At 40.3% G+C, this 19,565-nt stretch overlaps 1 protein-coding gene across 1 annotated transcript in view; it reads left to right on the forward strand.

Moving 5' to 3' along the window:
* THSD7A (thrombospondin type 1 domain containing 7A) overlaps window positions 1-19,565 on the forward strand; it is a 489,942-nt gene that overhangs the window by 350,022 nt on the left and 120,355 nt on the right. Inside the window, exons 10-13 of the mRNA XM_074984678.1 lie at window positions 6,687-6,921; window positions 10,966-11,081; window positions 14,292-14,424; window positions 18,504-18,607. Coding sequence (XP_074840779.1) covers window positions 6,687-6,921; window positions 10,966-11,081; window positions 14,292-14,424; window positions 18,504-18,607 — 588 coding nt within the window. The remainder of the gene's footprint in view (window positions 1-6,686; window positions 6,922-10,965; window positions 11,082-14,291; window positions 14,425-18,503; window positions 18,608-19,565) is intronic.

Genomic DNA, 19,565 nt, shown 5'->3' on the forward strand with positions numbered 1-19,565 from the left:
TTTCTCGCACCTTTGTCTAAAGCATCTAGTACTGGCAATGTTAGAGAGAGAATACTGGACTAGATAGACAACTGGTCTGATATTTACGGCTTATATTATATGCTACCCATAGCCATTGTTCATGGGCAGCTTGCATTCAAAACCTATAGGGCTGTGTCTACACATGCCCCAAACTTCGAAATGGCCATGCAAATGGCCATTTCGAAGTTTACTAATGAAGCGCTGACATGCATATTCAGCGCTTCATTAGCATGCGGGCGGCAGCGGCGCTTCGAAATTGACGAGCCTTGCCGCCGCGCGGCGCGTCCAGACGGGGCTCCTTTTCGAAAGCACGCCACCTACTTCGAAGTCCCCTTATTCCCGTGAGCTCATGGGAATAAGGGGACTTCGAAGAAGGTGGCGTCCTTTCGAAAAGGAGCCCCGTCTGGACGCGACGCGCGGCGGCAAGGCTCGTCAATTTCGAAGCGCCGCTGCCGCCCGCATGCTAATGAAGCGCTGAATATGCATGTCAGCGCTTCATTAGTAAACTTCGAAATGGCCATTTGCATGGCCATTTCGAAGTTTGGGGCACGTGTAGACGTAGCCTAGGTGACTTAGTAAAATCATCCACATGCTCCTTATAATGTTAAAGGCAGATTAATTGCTGACAGGCCTGAATGTGCAAATGAGCTTTACACCAGTCTCTGAACATGGCCAAACTTGGGTGCTGTTGAGCTCTCAGAAGGAACAGTTTATAGATGTGGGACCCTTGACTAAAAGCTCACTGCACTTAGTCTTGGATAGTTCAATTCTAAGGTCCTGCGAATCTGACAATAAGCATGAAATCCATTTATAATAAAATCAAATAATATTGCAGTCCCTCAAACTAGTATCAATGCTTTACTCTGATTCAGCAACGTCCGTGAGCAGGACTGAAGTTCAAGTAATCCCATTGAAATTAATGGAAGTACTTATATGCTTAAAGGGGTATAAGCACGTGCAACTACCTTTTTGGATCAAGGCCTGAATGTGCTTTTTATTACTTCATCAGCTGTGATGCCTCTTTTAAAGAAACAGAAGGAGAATCATATCCTATTAGTCTGGTTATGAATATTAGTATAGTTACCAGATTTGCCTGTTAGTTTGGGGTATGCTTATTTATTAGGGTTACTCTTCTGAGCAGAAGAAGTGCTGATAATTCTATGAATGTGCTGCTTGAGTTACTTGTGTTCTTATAACAAAGTCTGCTTCTCCCTGCTGCCAGTTGCCTCTGAATGGAGTGATCCTGAAGGACCTAGGTTCCCCTAGAATCAGATGAACACACACACTCACTTCTGATAGGACCAGTTAATCAGCACTTCCAGGCAGACCCCTTTTATGTCGCTAGACTCAGCAGGTTGCATTGCACAGCAGTGCTGGCTGTGACCCACATGTGCCCTTGGACTCAGTGGGCTGGGTTTTAACAGCACTTTAGGCTGCCACCCTCATACACCTCCAGGTTCAGCATTTTCCTACCCCCGCTTTCACACCGCAACTGTTTTGCTAGTAACCCACTTGATGAGCAAACCCAACAGGATTCTTGGACATTGCAGGGATCTTTAGGATTTATTAGGATTTATTACTGAAAATGGTCTGATAATTACTGATTTAGGTGTGGGATCATTAGCAGCTGAACCATACCAGTTATGCCACCAGAGGACCTTTCGTGGCTACAGAAGTAGTGGCTGGATTTGTTTAAATATACTCAGACAAAAAGTTGTGTGTGTGGTATGAGATGTTCGACAGTCACCCGTTTTGTGTCTTTTCTAGAATCATTCTCCTTGTTGGGCTTGAAGGGAGTAATAATTTACAGTTTCCTTTCTGTGAGCCTGATAGTACCTCATTAGTTGCTTCCCAGCTCAGCTTTGCTTTGCAACAAGAAACACAGGAAAACGTGTAGCTAAAAATCTAAAATGACAGTAAAGGACGTAATGCTGTGACCTTATGCATCTCACAGCTGCTACACACATCCACTTTTAATATAATACAACATATAGCTTTCTCTGTGTGCCATGGAGGGCTGCAGTGTGCAGCTTTTTTTTCCCCCTTGCCATAATCCTCCCCATAAATTAGCTGTAATTAGGAAGCACACGCTGAGACTTGTTTTTGCAGAGGTCGTGACTTCCAACTAAAATCTGCTGCTGTGGTCTCAGATATCATATGTATCTGCATACTTTACATTGCTTTATGGTGTGGCAGTTCCTCAAAGCATAATGCAGATGCTGCAGATGTTTCGCTTTGTATTTGTCATTAGGAAAGAGGCTACTGCTGTGTTGTGAAAAAAATACAAAGATTAAAAACAAAACAAAAAAAGAAGACAGCCTGCGGAGAAAAAAGTGAGTTTAAGGCCAGAAGAGATGAGATTAAGTCATCTAGTCAGAATGTCTTTATATCACAAGACGTTGAATATCAGTTATTTGCTTGTGTGATTGGAGCTTGATCACTTGTGCTAAGGTGTATTTGGATCAGATCAGGTCCCTGTGGTCCAGTCTGAGAGTGACCAGTGCTACATGTTTTAGAGGGAGGTGCAGGAAACCTGTTAGTGGACAGTTATGGAATAACCATGTCACAGAAGACATTTCTTTCCTATCTCAAATCAATAGTGGCTGGCTAATGTCCTGAAATTCAGTTATTGTTGCTATTTTATTATTTAATTTTATTTTAATGGCGCAGGGTGGCTTATGTCATTAATTTTTATCTCATCTAAAGCAAATATGAAACTTTTTATGCATATCATAGAAATGTAGAACTGGGAGGGATCTTGAGAGGTCATTTAGTTCAGTCTCCTGCACTCAAAGCAGTACTAAAAACTAGACCATCTCCGACAGGTATTTCTTTAAAGTACTCTTCAGAAATCGCCAGTGCTACAGATTCCATAACCTACCTAGGCAATTTGTTTCAGTGCTTAACTACCTTGACCTTTAGGAAATTCTTCCTGATGTCCACATAAACCTCCATTGTCACAATTTAACCCCATTTTTTTCTTGGCCTCAGAGATTAACTAGAACAGCGTTTCATCCCCTATATTGTAACAACCTTCTATCTGCTTGAAGAGCGGTATGCTCCTGCCACCACCCCCATCTTTTTTTTTTTTTTTTTTTTGTTCAGGCTATACAATCCCAGTTTTTTCCCTCTTTCTACACAGGTCATATTTTCTAGAACTTTCATAATTTTTGTTTCTTTTTTCTAGACTTTCTCCAATTTGTCCACATTTTACTGGACACACTTCTCCAGCTGAGGCTTTATCAGTGTAGAGTAGAGTGGAAGAATTTTTCATGTATTACTTACCACATCTCTGTTAATTTGTCCCAGAATGGTGTTTTCTTTTTGTTTGTTTGTTTTGCAAAAGTGTTACATTATAGATTTGTGTTTAACTTATGGTCAGCAATAACCCCCAGAACCCTTTTTCAGTATTCCTTCCTGGGCAGTCATTTACCATTGTGTGAGTGTGTACTTAATTAAGTAGAGTACTTCTCATTTGTTTGTTTTTTAAAAGTTTCATCCTATTTACTTCAGACCATTTCCTCAGTTTGTCCAGATCATTTTGAATCTTAATCCTGTCCTTAAAGCACTCACAACCCTCTCCTAGTTTGGTGTCTTTCATGGACTTTATAAGGGTTCTCTCTATCATCATCAATAACCGTGGACTCATTGCCCATTGGTGTCTGATGCCTCTCTCGCTATTTCCTTCCATCTTTCCCTGTCCAGTGTGGAGTGGCTTAGTTTCTGCATACTAGCTCTGCACCAATCTACAATATCATCTATCCATTCTCTGTGAGGTCTGCCTCTCCTATTCGAACCGTCCATTATGTTGAATACCAGGGTCTTGATTTTTTGTTCGTTGTTCATTCTGTAAATATGTCCAAATAGTTGTAGCTTCCATTCTATAACCACCTGCAGCAGGTTCTCTTTTGGCTATATCTTTCTATATAATTCCTCATTGGTGACCTTCTGCATCCATCATGTTCTCAGAATCTTTCTATAACAACTCCTTTTGAACACCAATATTCTTCTTTTGAAATCTTTCATTATCACCCATGTCTCACATCTGTACAGCATGCTGCTGAATACACACGTTTTCAAGAAGCTCAGCTTCGTTCTTAAGCTAATTGCTTTGCTTTTCCGGATCTTATCCATCGCCTTCAAACTCGCTCTTGCTTTTGCTATTTTAGTCGTTATTTCCTTCTTACAGTCTAGATCATACATTATGTTGCTCCCTCTATGCCATTATCTAAATCACTTATATACATATTGAACAGAACCAGACCCAAAACCAATCCCTGTGAGACCTTATTTGATACGCTAATTCAGCTTGACTGCTGATAATTACTCTCTGGAAACAAGCTTCAACCAGTTAATCACCCACTTTACAGTAGCTCCATCAAGACAATAGTTTCCTATTTTGTTTATGAGATGGTCTTGCAAAAAATATCAAAATTCTTACTAAAGTCCAGGTATACTACATCTACTGTCTCACTAATATCCATAGGCTTGTTACCCTGTCAAATAAAGTTAATGGGTGTGTATGATATTATTTGTTCTTAACAAACCCATGCTGACAATTGTTTATCATCTTATTACCCTCTTGTGTTTGAAAATTGATTGAATGATTATTTGTCCCATTACCTTTCCAGGTACTGAATGTAGTTGAGCTGACTGGTGTTTAACTACCCAGGTTGTCCTTATTCCCTTATATTTTTTTAATAAGTACTATATTTCCCTTGTCCAATCTTCTAAAATATCCCGTGATGATTATCATTAATATCTCAGATATATCCTGAGCAGCTTCTTCAGTATTCTAGGATGTATTTCATCAAGCCCCTCAGTTTGAGGCCTCTGTTCTTCTTTTCTTCTTTTAGCCTCAGATCCTAACTCTTCACTGCTGTTTGCTAAGCTAGACAGTCTGTTTCTATTATCTTTTTGGTGAAAACTGAAACAAAATATCATTTTAGCACTTCTGTCATTTACATGTTTTCTATTATTATCTTTTCTCTATCACTGAATAATGGGCCTATTCTGTCTTTGCTCTTACTCTTGCTCATAAGGTATTTATAAATTGTTTTCTTGTTCCCTTTTATATTTCAAGCTAGTTTAATCTCATTGTGTGCCTTTGCACTTCTGATTTTGTCCCTATATGATAGTGTTGTTTTGTTTATATTTGTGCTTCATAATTTGACCTAGTTCCCATTTTTGGTGGGACTTTTTTATTGGTGTGAGATCATTAAAGATATATCTTCTGGTTGAGCTAGAGTGGTCTCTTGCCCTATTTCCTGTCTTTCCTACGCAATGTGATAGTTTGCTCTTGTGTCTTTAATAATGTCTCTTTGAAAACCTGCCACTACTTTCAAACTGTTTTTCCCCCTAGACTGGCCTCTGAACTTACCTACCAACTCTCTGAATACACTGAAGTCTACCTTCTTGTAATCCGTTATCTTTATTTCGCTGTTTTCTCTCCCACCATTCCTTAGAATCATGACCTCTGTCATCTTATCTGACAAAGTGGGGTATTGACCATGAAAACATATGCCAAAATAAATCTTAGTCTTTAAGGTGCCACTGGACTTGTTTTAACAGATACAGGCTAATACAGCTACCCCTCTGATAATGTCATCTCATGATCACTTTCACCCGAGCTGCCTCCTACATTGAAATTCTCAACCTGTTCCTTCCTATTTATCTAAATTCAGTCTAGAACAGCCTGTCCCTGAACACACAAATGTCTAGTATGTTTCTGAATCTTAATAAGCTAATAACTGCAATGATAGCAGAGGAAAAGCTAGGTGTTATTCACCTTGTGTCAGTACTATACAACCATATCACTTTCCTTCTTCCCCAACCCAGTATGGGCTTCTACCAGAGCAGGATGTTGTCCTTCTTCAGCATGTGAGGATGGGCACTTAAGGTAGATTCAGAGAAGGGACGATCTTTCTGTGCTTAAACTATGAATGGTTAAATATTCTTAGTTCATGGCTTTCTCTGCTGTTATATAATCTGTATGGGAAAGAACACTCCTTTACTTCTTTAGGGGAAGAGGTTAGGTTGGTTTGATAGCACTAAATAGAGATGGACATAATGATAATAGCATTAGCTCAACTTTCACGCATAATTGCTGATGCATACATGTATTTTAATCTTAAACTGCAACATCTCAAACTGGAGCTCAAGCTGGAGCTGAAATTACCAGCTGTGCCAAATTCTCTTGTGATTCCTTAATGTAGATGAATATCAGCTGGAAACTAGGACCTGATCCCCAAACTCATTTTCACTTGTTCCCTGAGCTTGATATAAGCAGTGGTCTCTAGAGGCATATAAGTAATAAATTTAGCCTTGGTTTACCCATAGGGTTTTCCTCTTCCATCAAAATATTTTAACTCACTCCCTGTGATGGCTAATCTCCAGCTAAAACAGGTGATTTTTTATTTCCAACGGATTAATATAGTGTGTGACATATGATACAATCATTTGACTGTACATCTGTATATTTCTGTTTTTCTGTTTGTGATCTATTCTGCATGGTTGTTCATCACTCTTTGATAATTTAAATAAGGGTCAAGGAATTGGTCAAGAGGATACACATAGTTGTATATATTTAATATGAAACTTAAATATATTTATAATGATTTATTTCTTTCCACTGTATAGACATATGCACTGCTTTGTTGTTCCAGGAGGTGTTCAGTGCCCAAACAGTAGTGCGCTCCTGGAAGCACGCAGCTGCAATGAACACCCTTGCACTGTGTACCACTGGCAGACTGGGCCCTGGGGCCAGTGTATAGAGGATGTCTCTGTATCTACATTCAACTCATCCACCAGTTGGAATGGAGAGGCCACCTGTGCTGTTGGGATGCAAACAAGAAAAGTCATCTGTGTGAGGGTCAACGTGGGACAAGTGGGACCAAAAAAGTAAAGATTTTTGAATGATTTGTTGAATTAATTTTTTATTTTAGTCCTTTTTTTCCTCAAATGCAGCTTATCAACTGAGTATGGATTCATTTGCAAAAGGAAACAATTCAACTGATGGTCATGTCTACTCTGATGAGTAAGTAACTTTTAAAGGCACAAAATTTAAAATGCTAACGGAACTGTAGAGCAAAGATTAGGTGATTACAGCGAGGCATCCTCACTACCCAGGCTCTGCTGACAGATGCATTTGTCAATCAGGTCCTATAGCTGGGCTGGATTCACACACCCAGTGCTTCCTGTGGGTCACTCTGGGAATTAGTTCAATTGTCCAGCAGTGCACCTTTCTCTAGGCTTGTCTCACCTGTCATCACTCTCACATCAACTATCTCCACCCTCTGGACCCATGTTGCTCACTGGACCATGGTGTCCTCTTTGGGCCATGGCCTTCTCTCTGTGCCCCTAGTTCTGTTCTCCCTTTCCTGGGAATCAGCAGTCCTCAGTCCAGGTCTGTGCTGAACTACAGTGAGGAGTCTAGCCCCTCCCACAGGGGCTAACTGCAGTGCTTTGCTTGGCCACTCTCTCCAGCAGCTAGTGGGGGCAAAGTTAGGGGGGATCCAGTCCCAACCACTACTCTAGACCACAGTCCAGGAACCCTTGAGTGGCAGCCAACTAATGGCCTCCTGTATCCCTTCCACTGCCAGTCATTCCTGGGCCACTTACCTGTAGCAAATCCACCATAAATATCAGTCTGTCACTAGTCAGAGTTCCTGCTGCCCTGCAACCCTGCCCTGCACTGCTCCGTTCATGGTGTTTCCCTTGACAGCCAATTCTATTCTATTGCTAGTCCAGGAGAGACGCTCCGCTGATCTACTGAGCAGCCCTTTACACATAGACTGCTGCAGCAAGCCTTCTCCCTACTGGCTCTCAAGAAGATCATACCAGATGACTGAGTTCTGCACAGGCGCCCTTCAGTCTGCTTTAACCCCTTCTATGCCAAAGTGGGGCAGCTGTCCCTCTCCAGGAACATTGACTCCAAGAATCTTGGGCCAATCCATCTCCTTAATTGTTGGTCAGCCAGGAATTACCTTGTGCCTTCCATGAGGTTTTGGGGAAGCATTGTTTCACCTCATCATATTCCCTAACTCCTGTTTTCTATATATATAGCAATCAAAACTCTTGAGGGAGGAGTAAGGGCATATCTCACACTTTGCCATTGGGGAGGTCTTCAGGGTTGAAAGCCATTTATTGGATATGTTACTGCTCCTAAAGGGCTGACAGGGGTTTGCCCCTCAAGATGCGAATAAGACTGCCAGTATGGATCTTGTTTTAGATAACTCTAGTAGATTTTGTAGAATACTAGGACTGGAAGGGACCTCAAGAGGCCATTGAGTCCAGCCCCCTGCCCCAATGGCAGGACCAAGTACTGTCTAAACCATCCTTGATAGACATCTATCTAACCTGTTCTTAAATATCTCCGGTGATGGAGATTCCACAACCTCCCTTGGCAGTTTATTCCACTGTTTGACCACCCTGACAGGAACTTTTTCCTAATGTCCAACCTAAACCTCCCTTGTTGCAGTTTAAGTCCATTGTCTCTTGTTCTATCCTCAGAGGCCAAAAAGAACAAGTTTTCTCCCGCTTCCTTATGACACCCTTTTAGATACCTGAAAACCGATATCATGTTGCCTCTCAATCTTCTTTTTTCCAAACTAAACAAGCCCAATTCTTTCAGCCTTTCTTCATAGGTCACATTCTCTAGACCTTTAATCATTCTTGTCACTCTTTTCTGGACCCTCTCTAATTTCTCCACATCCTTCTCACCACGGAAAACCAGAAAGGGCTAGGATAGAGTTCTTAGTTTGTAAACCTTAATATATGTGTTGGGTTTTTCTCATAGGCACTATTTTCAGGGATCCATGTGGCCAGTAGCCTAATTGTCCAGTTAAGTATAAGACCATCGGTCAAACACAAATTAACTGCAAATGAAATGAGTTTGATAGTATCTTACAAAATTGCCATAAGATTTGTCACACTGTAATATGGTCAATGTATCCTGGTCAGGAGAGGTTTAGAAATCAAATTGCTGGTGTTTTGCAGGACAAGAGCAATGTCTCTTAAGAGGGCTTTTTAATGCCAGGTCTACACTGGGAGGTAAAGTTGATTTTAGATATGCAAACCCAGCTACAGATAAGCTGCCAGATGTACAGAGATCGATGGCCCCACCATGACAGTTTGACTTAGAGCATCCTCACTTCCAGCCCTGGAAGACTGACTGGCAGCACATCGATCTTCCATAAGCAGATGTAACCCACACACCTAGATGTGGTTTACTTTCCCATATAGTGGTGCCCACACCACTTCACAGAGAACAAGTGTCTTCTACAGCTGGAGCAAAGAGGCAGCTGGACTTTAGGTCAAGCTGTAGAGGTGCCTGCACTAATCTCCAGAGGTCCCAGGTTTGAGTCTGCCTGTGGGCAGTTACAAATAGACACACTCTGAGTCTTTGCCCAATGCCACCAATGTATTGCTTTCATCAGCATGGTGGTCATTTTAAATTCACTTTAAAAGGAAAAGTGGAACAGGAGTTGACCTTCCCCCCCACCCCTCTACTCTCTGATTTGCTCATCTTCATTATCTTTTTCTGATTTTTCCTCCTTGCTTACTGTTTTTGTTCTCTGTGCCTTAAATATTGAGTCTGTTCTGGTCTGACTATGGTCTGAAGAAGTGGGTCTGTCCCACGAAAACTCACCTAATAAACTATTTTGCTCATCTTTAAAGTGCTACTTGACTGCTTTTTGAGAATTCGTACGTGATGGTTAACACATTACATCTTAAATTGTGCGCACATGCAGCCACATGAAAATGCTATTAATAAGCATTCCATGCAGTTTTAGTGGGCAATAATTTTACATATTTTAATGTCATTCTGGAGTGAGTTTTTCTTTGATTTGTAAATCAGCCATTAAAGGGCTTGCCCTTTATTTGACCTTAAAATTTTAGAAGCAGAACTACTATATCCTGTCATAGACAAATCCTGTGAAATGAGAACAAAAAGGCATTGGTTATTTTTCAAATTGCCATGTTAAATTCATTGAATCATTTTAAAGAGCAGACATCTGACATGAAAATGTAAATAGGAATGTCATTTAACCTCCTCTTAATAAAATGCATTACTGTGATTTGATAAAATCAATATTATTGGCCTTATCTACCTTGCACATAACAGACTTCAGCCTGTATCATTTCTGTTTAATTTCACCTTGAATAAGGATTGAAAAGAAAATCAATACCCTACTTTAAAACGCATATACTAAATAGAAACATAATAAACATAGAAGTAGCTTTTTAATTGAACCAATTGCCCATCAAAGGGCCTCTGACTCAGATCTGAAACCTGTGTTCTCCATGAAAGATAAAGCCCTCAATCAGTCTAACTGCATATAATTATGATCATGCAGTGTAGGTTCTTTGTTACTGTAAAGGTTGTGGTGTCTGTACATACATCTCTGCATAATGAAAAAGTCATTAAGAAGTAACTATTTGCCAAACACTACCAATCAGTTACCAAAAATATCTTCTATTTTAATTATATGGGAAAATCTCTGAAAATTTAGTCACTGAGTGGTAATTGTAGCCACATACACAGATACAACACTGCCTGATTCTCTGGTCTGCTAAGTCTGATTTGTGCCATGTAAATGATGCAATTGACCTTGAAGTAGTCAGAGATATTTGGTGAAGAGTTCCCCTTTCAGAGAGGAATTCTCTGCCACTTGAAAGCTAGCAGAAGTGCCTCAGTCATCCTGACCAACTCTGGTGTAAGGGAGGGAGAAAGCAAGTCAAGGACAGTGGGGTCAACAGTCTTGACAGGCCCCTGAGAAATACGTGAGGAGACCCTGCTCCATGCCTCAGGAAGGTGCAAAAAGGGTGGGGCTAGGACTAGTCATGAGCTGTGCCAATCACCTGCATGTGCTCAGCATCCCTCAGGAGTTTACACTGTTACAGAATGATCATTCATTTTGTAATGTCCTTCCTTTTTTGTAGGTGTCCTGAAAACCTTCGACCAGACACAGTGAGGCCTTGTTTGCTTCCTTGTAGGAAAGACTGTATCGTGACGCCGTACAGTGACTGGACATTATGTTCTTCATCATGTCAAGAAGGTAATATAATTCTATGTATTAGTGGGCAGGTTATCTAAAAATAATTCATGCTCTTAATCACGATGTGGGATTCTTCTGACAGATTTATGTTGGCAAAGTTTTTCTTGTACAAGGTGCATTTCAGACACAGGCCACTGAGCCATAAAAGTTACTTTGGTGGTTGATTATTTTTATTGAATATTAAAACAGCATGAAAGTGCTGCACAAAACCTTCTATAACCTATTAAAACATGGCCTTTGCAGCCTCCTGTTTCCAAGGGGGTCTGTGTGAAGACACTCTGTATACTCTTTATACATATATATATATATATATATATATATAGGGACACCTTTTTTCCCCTTCTGTCTACTTTTGAATTTCACACTGTGTGATTTACTATTTTAAAAACAGCTCTTTAGTCACATAGACAGGAACACTATAATATCACTGAAGGTTCCAATACAGTTTTATAACTAGAACGTCATTTTAAATTTGTCTAAATGTGGGTCAGAAGGGCCCTGGAATGCACTCACGCTGCTCCATTTGACTTGACTGGAAAACCTGAGCAAATGTCCCAGGGCCATATTTGGTTTTATGCTTGTTTTAATAATTGTGTGTGATTGAAGTAGGTCCAGCAAAGATTAAAAGTCTTTATAAAGTGAGTCCAAAATTTCTAGAAAAAGTGAGTCATTTTTCTCCATTCCATTTTATACTACCTTAAAAATCATAAAAAAAAAAACCACAACAGTAACCACCATTCAAATTAATGTTAAAAGATTCTGAATTGAACGCCCACTGCAATGTTTTTAATGCACCTGTCAAAGCTTTCTAAAAGAAGTGACACAGCATATATGTATTTGAATTTTTGTTCCTTCAGAATTATCATTCTAGCAGAAGCACTGACAAAATTAATTAATTTTGCCATATTCCTTTTCATCTTTTAAGAGGATATATTCTTCTAATATTCAGTACTATAGGCACAGTTGATAATGTAATTCCTTGTACATGTGCATTAATGAGCATGGTGAATACTCATTGGCTGTGTCTACACTAGCACCCCCTTTTCGAAAGGGGTATGCTAATGAGGGGCTGCAATGACTATGTAGCACCTCATTAGCATAATGGTGGCCACTGCACTTCAAAAGTGCCGCTTTCGATCGCACGCGGATCGTCTACACGGGGTCCTTTTTGAAAGGTGCCCACACACTTTGAAATCCACTTATTCCTATTTGGTTATAGGAATAAGGGGATATCGAAGTGTGCGGGATCCTTTCAAAAAGGACCCATGTTGATGAACAGCGCATGATTGAAAGTGTCACTTTTGAAGTGCTGCAGCTGCCATTATGCTAATAAGGCACTGCATATTCATTGCAGCACCTCATTAGCATATCCCAAAGTGTCTCATTAGCATCCCCCTTTCGAAAGGGGGGCACTAGTGTAGACTTAGCCATTGTCATTTATTATCAAAAAGTGCAAGATTCTTACATCAAATATATACCCTTTTAATGTCAGATTCAATTCTCCATGCTTTACAAAGAACCACAAAATTCACCTTGTATGGTAATTCCAGTGAGTTATTGGAGCACACACAAGTAATAATTAGGTAGATTGAATGTATAACCTTAGAATATGATAGCTGGGGCCACTGAATTTGACAGTACACAACATTGGATCTGATATTTAAAACATGGAATCAGTTATTTCATAATAACCATAATATTACTATGAATCCACAGAATCACTCCTATTACTCTACAGTTTGACTAATAGTGTAATTTGCTTATTTTGATGTTTCTGTGGGGTCTTTCGTTCTCTGGCAAGGATGTAAAACTGCCTTGTCTTATTTCACTTCTATTACTTAAAAAAATATCCTAATAACTTGAGTGTATCTTCAAGAACATGTACTGCAAATGGAGACACACTGATATAAAAAGAGTAATGGGGATGTGCAAATGAGATAGTAAAACAACTGAATAGAATGAATATCATTTCTACCCAGTAGCCAAATGTTATCTCAGTACCCTTGCAAGAATGTTCAGTTTACAGTAATCACCTCTTCCTCCTATCAGCAGCATCTCTGGGAGTCTCTTCTGTTTTGCAGCTTGGGACAGATACTTGGATACTTTATTGACAACCTGAAAATTCCTCTTATTTTTAAAATACTACCCAGGTGGCATAGTCCAGTGTAGCAGTTCTTATGTTGTTCCCCTCTCAGTTACTGCTGTCTGAGTGTTGCCTGGGAACCTCTGTCTGTTCTCTAGGTTCTGAAGTGTCCTGGAACCTGTTACCAGCCCAACCAATGAGGCTTGGAGCAACATGAAAGTTCTAAGTGAAACCCTAATTTTCAGTTTAGAACCAGATTGCCATGGTTTAGCTATCCCAGGCTTTTATGTTTATTGTTTCACAAAATATATAGGTTTGAAAACTTCTACCCTAAAAGCAAATCAGTGCAGTGCATTATGGAAAGACTACAGATGTGTGATTCTGCTCATATTTTCTTCCTCCCCAAGCTCAGACTTTTAGAATATGACCACAATCTAATTTTTGCTGAAATATTTTACTATTTGTCACTAATAATAAATGCCTGTAATAATTAAAAATGTATGATCTGTAAGATGTCATCATAAGGAAGTAAAACTTAAAATTTGAACCTGGTGCATTCCCTTCAGGAAGGTTCTCTATTTTTTTGGGGTAATGAGTCCCATGTTGGAAACAGATATCATTAAAGTAAATCTTGAATAAAGACAAATGCATAAATTAAATGTGTCACATACCTCCTGGGCGTGGAGATAAGGGTGAAATAAGTAGATGTTGTTATTGGGCTATTTAGAGAGTGGGGTGTTGTTATGCATTTTATTACTTACATTTCATCTTGTGTGTCTTTAATCATTTTGATAAAATATTTTAATAAAATAATATGATTCTGTAGAGTATAGTAGAGTATCAGGTCCAACTAGCACATCACTCAGTCATACAATGTAGGTATTTACATGCATTTATATTGCTGTTGGTAGAAATACTCCTCTACAAAGCTGCTTCTTCACCCATTGGCTGAGATCAAGGGTAGTATTAGGTTAATATCAATACTTTTCTGGCCTGAGGCAAAACAACATGGTCTTATACAGAAACGGCCTCAACATTGTTTCTATTTCTAATTACCACAGTCCCAATATAATCTTAATTCTAGAAATCTCTGTGTGAGGGGAAATAAACTATTGCACTCTTGGTAGGAGATATCACAGTAAAGAAACAGTCTCGCCATCGAGTCATCATCCAGCTCCCTGCAAATGGCGGCCGTGACTGCCCGGACACGTTATATGAGGAAAAGGAATGTGAGGCTCCTCCCGTTTGCTATACCTACAGGTAACACTAATAAATTATGAGAAATTTTATGTCTCTTCAGCACCTTCCTCATGTAAAGCTTGTTTATTTTGAAATGCAAGGAAAATAGAGTACAGAACCAAACCACGCATGGTAAAAGCTGTTATGCTTCCATTGAATCTGATGGTGTTACACCTGTTTACATGAAACATGTGTTTGACCAACAGTGTTAATGTTCTATTGAGGGTGACCATACCATCTGTCCCATATTTGGTGGGACGGTCCAGTGTTTGGGATGCCAAAAAGGCATCCCGACTTATTTTGTAAAAGGGCCTAATTGTCCTGTATTTGAGCTTCCTCACCCACCCGCTGACCTTTTCCGTCAACAGCTGCTGGCCGGAGAGCAATCTGCTGTTGTGTCTGTGCCACTTCTCTGGAGCTCTGTCGGGGGAGGGGAGGGTGGGTGGCTGCTGCATCCCTGGAGTTGCGGGGAAAGCACCAGCAGTTGCTGCTTCCCTAGGGCTCCAGTGGGGGGAAGTCTGGCGGCTGCCACTTCCCCGGAGTAGTGGGGGAGCGCCAGTGGCTGCTGCTTCCCTGGGGCTGGGGCAGGGGGTGGGGTGGAGGTGCTGGCAGCTGCCACCTCCTTCTCAGCTCCCTGGGCTTTGTGGAGCCACAAGGAGCCGTGCCTCCCTCCCCCATAGCTCCCTGTCCCATATTTGGGATAGGGAGATATGGTCATCCTAGTTCTATTGGATTTATGCCCTGACTCCAGCCAGAGTTCATTTGTTCCAGTGTTTTGTTTCTAATTACACATATTTGACCTCTGCTGATATAAATGGCATGCACGTCAAACATCAACTTTTTGGGTGTTAAATTTCAGATGTTTGAGTTCTCTTAGCAGTGCTTTGGGACCCACTCTCTGAGAGCAGTCAAATATAAAAGCTTATTTGCTCAATGTTGTAAAATGTTTCATACATTACATACATCTAGCATTACTGAAATGCAGTCATCTCTGCATTGGAGGATGATGTCTTCTGAGAAGGAGGATTGTGCCACAACTCAGGAAGGCATGTACAAAAGTGGTTTTCTGCTAGTCTTGCATACAGACTGACCACAACACAATCCATCAATTATCCAACAACCCATCTTCTCATAAACGAGTGCATCCTTGTGGTTCCTGTAGTCTATACTGGGAGACGCAAAGAACCATTCCAACATTTAAGGAATGCCAAGATACGAGTGCCACCTGACTGTGCCATCTACACATTGGACTATAAGAGTGACAGTGTGAGAATCAATACAGTGGCTCTGTGCCATGTACACATTCCTCTATGTGGGTGGATCCTTGAATTGATGGTGAAATCAGATTTGGAGGTATTTTGGAGTACCAAAGCAGCACGGTAGTCCAGGTGTGACCTTAGACCTTTCCAGCAATGGGACACTAGTTGAATTTAATTGGCACTACTATAAAAATATCATTTTTAAGGGAAAGACATGTTTGATTCAGAAAGTACTATCCTGTTTCTTCTCTGCTAGAAAAGGACACTTGTGGTCTCTCCTAAATGCTGCCACCCTGTCATAATGATCATGATGAATGTCCTTTCCATTGTCAGTAACCAAATGGAAAAAACATTGAGGTTATTAATGTATTGCCTTGATCCTGTATCAGAGAATTATCACTTCCGATCCATTAGGAGATTACAATGTATCTGCTGAATGGTATGTGAGGATGTGATTACAGTGCTTGACACTCCCAAAACACAACTCTCCCAATTACAATTTTAAACTGTCCTTTGCATTGTCATCTTAATCATTTTATCCTTTAAACATTGGCTGCTGCTCAGCTATTTAGCACCTTCAGAACTGCATCATTTCCTGGCATTTGACCTGAGCCACCATAGGATGGTGTGTAGAGGAAAAGGCAACGTTTCTGTCTGGAAGAGACAGGATGGCTTCTTGGAAGGGATTAGTGTTAAACACATTTCCCTCTACTCCCTCCAGCACCCTTCATCTTTGCTGGCCTGGGCACATAATATGACACACACACACATACACAGCCAACTACCTACTCCTTCAGTTCTGGAACCAGCACAAGGAGGGCAAGTTGTACTGAAAGCTATGCTTAGAGGAAGAAAGGGTTTCACATAAAGTCATACCTTGATGGGTCACTTTAGTACCACAGCTGATGACTAGGGCATATGGGTACATGAGTCACATGCATTTTTTTCACTTTCAATGATTCAATTCAGTTGTGATTACTGCAGGACGTGAGAACAGCCATCACACATAGCTTTTGCTATGTTTGCAGTGTGTACTCCGGGGTAATCTAGACCTAGCTTATCAGCATTATGGTGGAAATTCTGTAGAAGCTTTAGAAAAATTTTAAAATGGACAGACACATAGTCAAATTAAATATGTAATTGAATAATCTAATCATACAGTATTGATTTATTCTATCTATTTCGGTCATAGAAATTTCTCATCCCTGTTGTTTATTTTGACTAAATTATATTTTTGCCACTATTACAACCTGGTCCCGTGTCTCACTAGCCTGTTGGAAGTGATACCAGTCTCTAGGTCTCATATGCTTCCAAGTCAACTGGGTCTGGCTAGAGTCTAATTATTGTTTTTTTTTGGATTGTGAGGTGGAGCTAGAGTTAATCATGCTCACTGTGGGTTGTGGAGCATTGCTGCCAAGCCATTCCAGAGCTGCAAATCAGGTCTGAGATCTAAGCCTCTCCTTGAGTCTTTTACATGGCCACAGTGCTCCACCTAGTCTGTGGACACTGTGGTCCTTTAGTTTAACTCCCTTCTGGAACAATATGTGTAGAAGGCAAGGTACACAAGCTTAACAAAGGAATTTCTTTGAAAGCAAAACAAATATTCTCTGATGCTCTTTTCACTGTTCTGATTTCACCTCTCATGAGTCTGAGGTTTGCTGATGTTTCAGGCTTGGCAGAGTCACTCCTGTTCTCATTTTATGGCTAGACTTTTGGTTGTCTTGATGGCTTATCAATGAGAATCCTTCAGTGAAGTGTCAAGTACCTTCTTAGATGGGACAGTTGTCCAATGCCATACGATAGGTTGACTTTAGCACATCCAGGTTTGTGCATTCAGTGCCCAAAGTTTCAACACTCAAAACAAGATTGGGTTCATAGTTTGACTCAGACATAACTTACTCCATCACAGCCACATTTTCAATTTTCGGTGTGTTCTAGACTTTCACTGATTAATGGTAGCATGCCCTCAGCACACAAATACAGTGAAGGCGACTTTTCATTACATGAATAATTGCACACAAAGCCAGTCACTTGTTTGTTAGGATAAATATAAAAGATGCTCAGAATCATACTACGCCAAATAAGATTGTAAAGAAAACACGTTTAAACATATTCGTAATTCAGAATTTGATGTGAAACATCAAGGCACAGATACACAAATCCTGGCAACTTTACTATTGTTGCTGTTATAACCATTATTTATTTGTTGAAAGCCACTATAACATACCTGACATTTTAAAATACACAGAGAGAGAAAGTGGTCCTGTCCCATTATCTTATAGCAGATCCCAGAGAGATCGAGTGCTACTCACATCCATCTCTACTTTGGTCATCATGGTTATCTGCCTGGGTATTCAGTTTATGTACATTATTGTCAACTCAATCTCACTACCAAAGATTTTGCCCATGCTAATAGTGAAATTCCTTATTAAACATGCTGTGCAGTTGGTTGGTTTTCCATCCTAGTAATATATCTTAACCAGTGCTGATGTAGACAGTTGCTGGGTTTGTTTTGGCTCTATCCAAATTTTTGATCTGGTGCTGCCAATTGTTATGGAGCAGCTGACAAAGGAAAATCAAAAACATCAATTTGGTGCTCTTTGAACACTTGCAATTCCTGTAAAAATTAACAGGAGCTATAAGCAGAGCACAAGAAAAAAGGAGGAGGGCAAAAACTCAAAATGCTTCTTGCCATTGTTAACTTTTCATGTGAAAAATCTGTCTTAAGTTAGTAAGTAATAAATTATGATTGTTTCTGGTGTAACCTACCATATTTTGCTCACTTAAATTTTGACAAATATCATTTAGATTTATTGTTTCGTATCCTTTTTCTTGTTGAAGTTGGAAGACCCACAAATGGCGCAGATGCCAACTGGTACCCTGGTATGTTCGCCAGGACAGCCCAGGTGCTAATGAGACATGTGGGCCTGGACTACAGGCAAGAGGTGAGAGACTTTATTTCTATCCTTTATTTCCTAGTCAGTGGCTAGATTGATGGGGAGAAGTAGTTGTACCTCTTCCACACTAAAGGTTATCGCTGCATCCATAAAAACTAAAGACTTAGGCCGTGTCTACACTGCACTGCCCTTCTGGAAGGGGCATGCTAATGAGGAAGGGGAACATTCAAACGAGGCATGGATTTAAATATCTCACACTTCATTTGCATATTCCTGTGAGATCTCACTTCCAAAAGAACCTTTTTAATGGAAGCAAAAGCTGCTGTGTAGACGGGGTTCCTTTGGAAGGAAACCACCCTTCCAGAAGAACCTTAACTCTGATTCCTCAAAGGGTTCTTCCAGGAGTGGGGTTTCCTTCCAAAGGAACCCTGTAAACGTGGCAGCTTTTGCTTTCGGAAAGGGCTCTTCCGGATGTGAGATCTCACAGGAATATGCAAATGAGGCATGAGATATTTAAATCCGCACCTTATTTGAATGTTCATCTTCACTCATTAGCGTGCCCCTTCCAGAAGGGCAGTGTAATGGAGACACGCTGTTAATGTTTTATGTAAGTAACTTAAAGGCATCAGGGTAAATTACTAGATTACCAGCCTGGCAGGACCCTAAGCCACACCAGCCCCTGGAAAATATTTGTTCATGACATATCTATTTAAATTTTGTATTTAAATATTGTTTGTGTATGACTAAGATTTATGCTGCTCCCTGTTTACCCATTCACACCATGTTTTCTCTACCAAAAGAAGGAAGAATCTAAATTTTATTTTCATTACCTGGATTGAGTTTTCAAATATGGGTGTGGGAAGTACTCTCTCTAAAAGCCTGTGGTTTTGCACTTACAAGTAGTTAGACACTCACATACTTACCTTCTCTGCAATGAAAATGTTGATTTTCTTGTATATATGGGGTGGTTTGCATGTATGCATACATTGGGCGGTATGCCCTTTAT

Source organism: Carettochelys insculpta, chromosome 2 (genome assembly GCF_033958435.1).
Source record: "Carettochelys insculpta isolate YL-2023 chromosome 2, ASM3395843v1, whole genome shotgun sequence".
Lineage (NCBI taxonomy): Eukaryota > Metazoa > Chordata > Testudines > Carettochelyidae > Carettochelys > Carettochelys insculpta.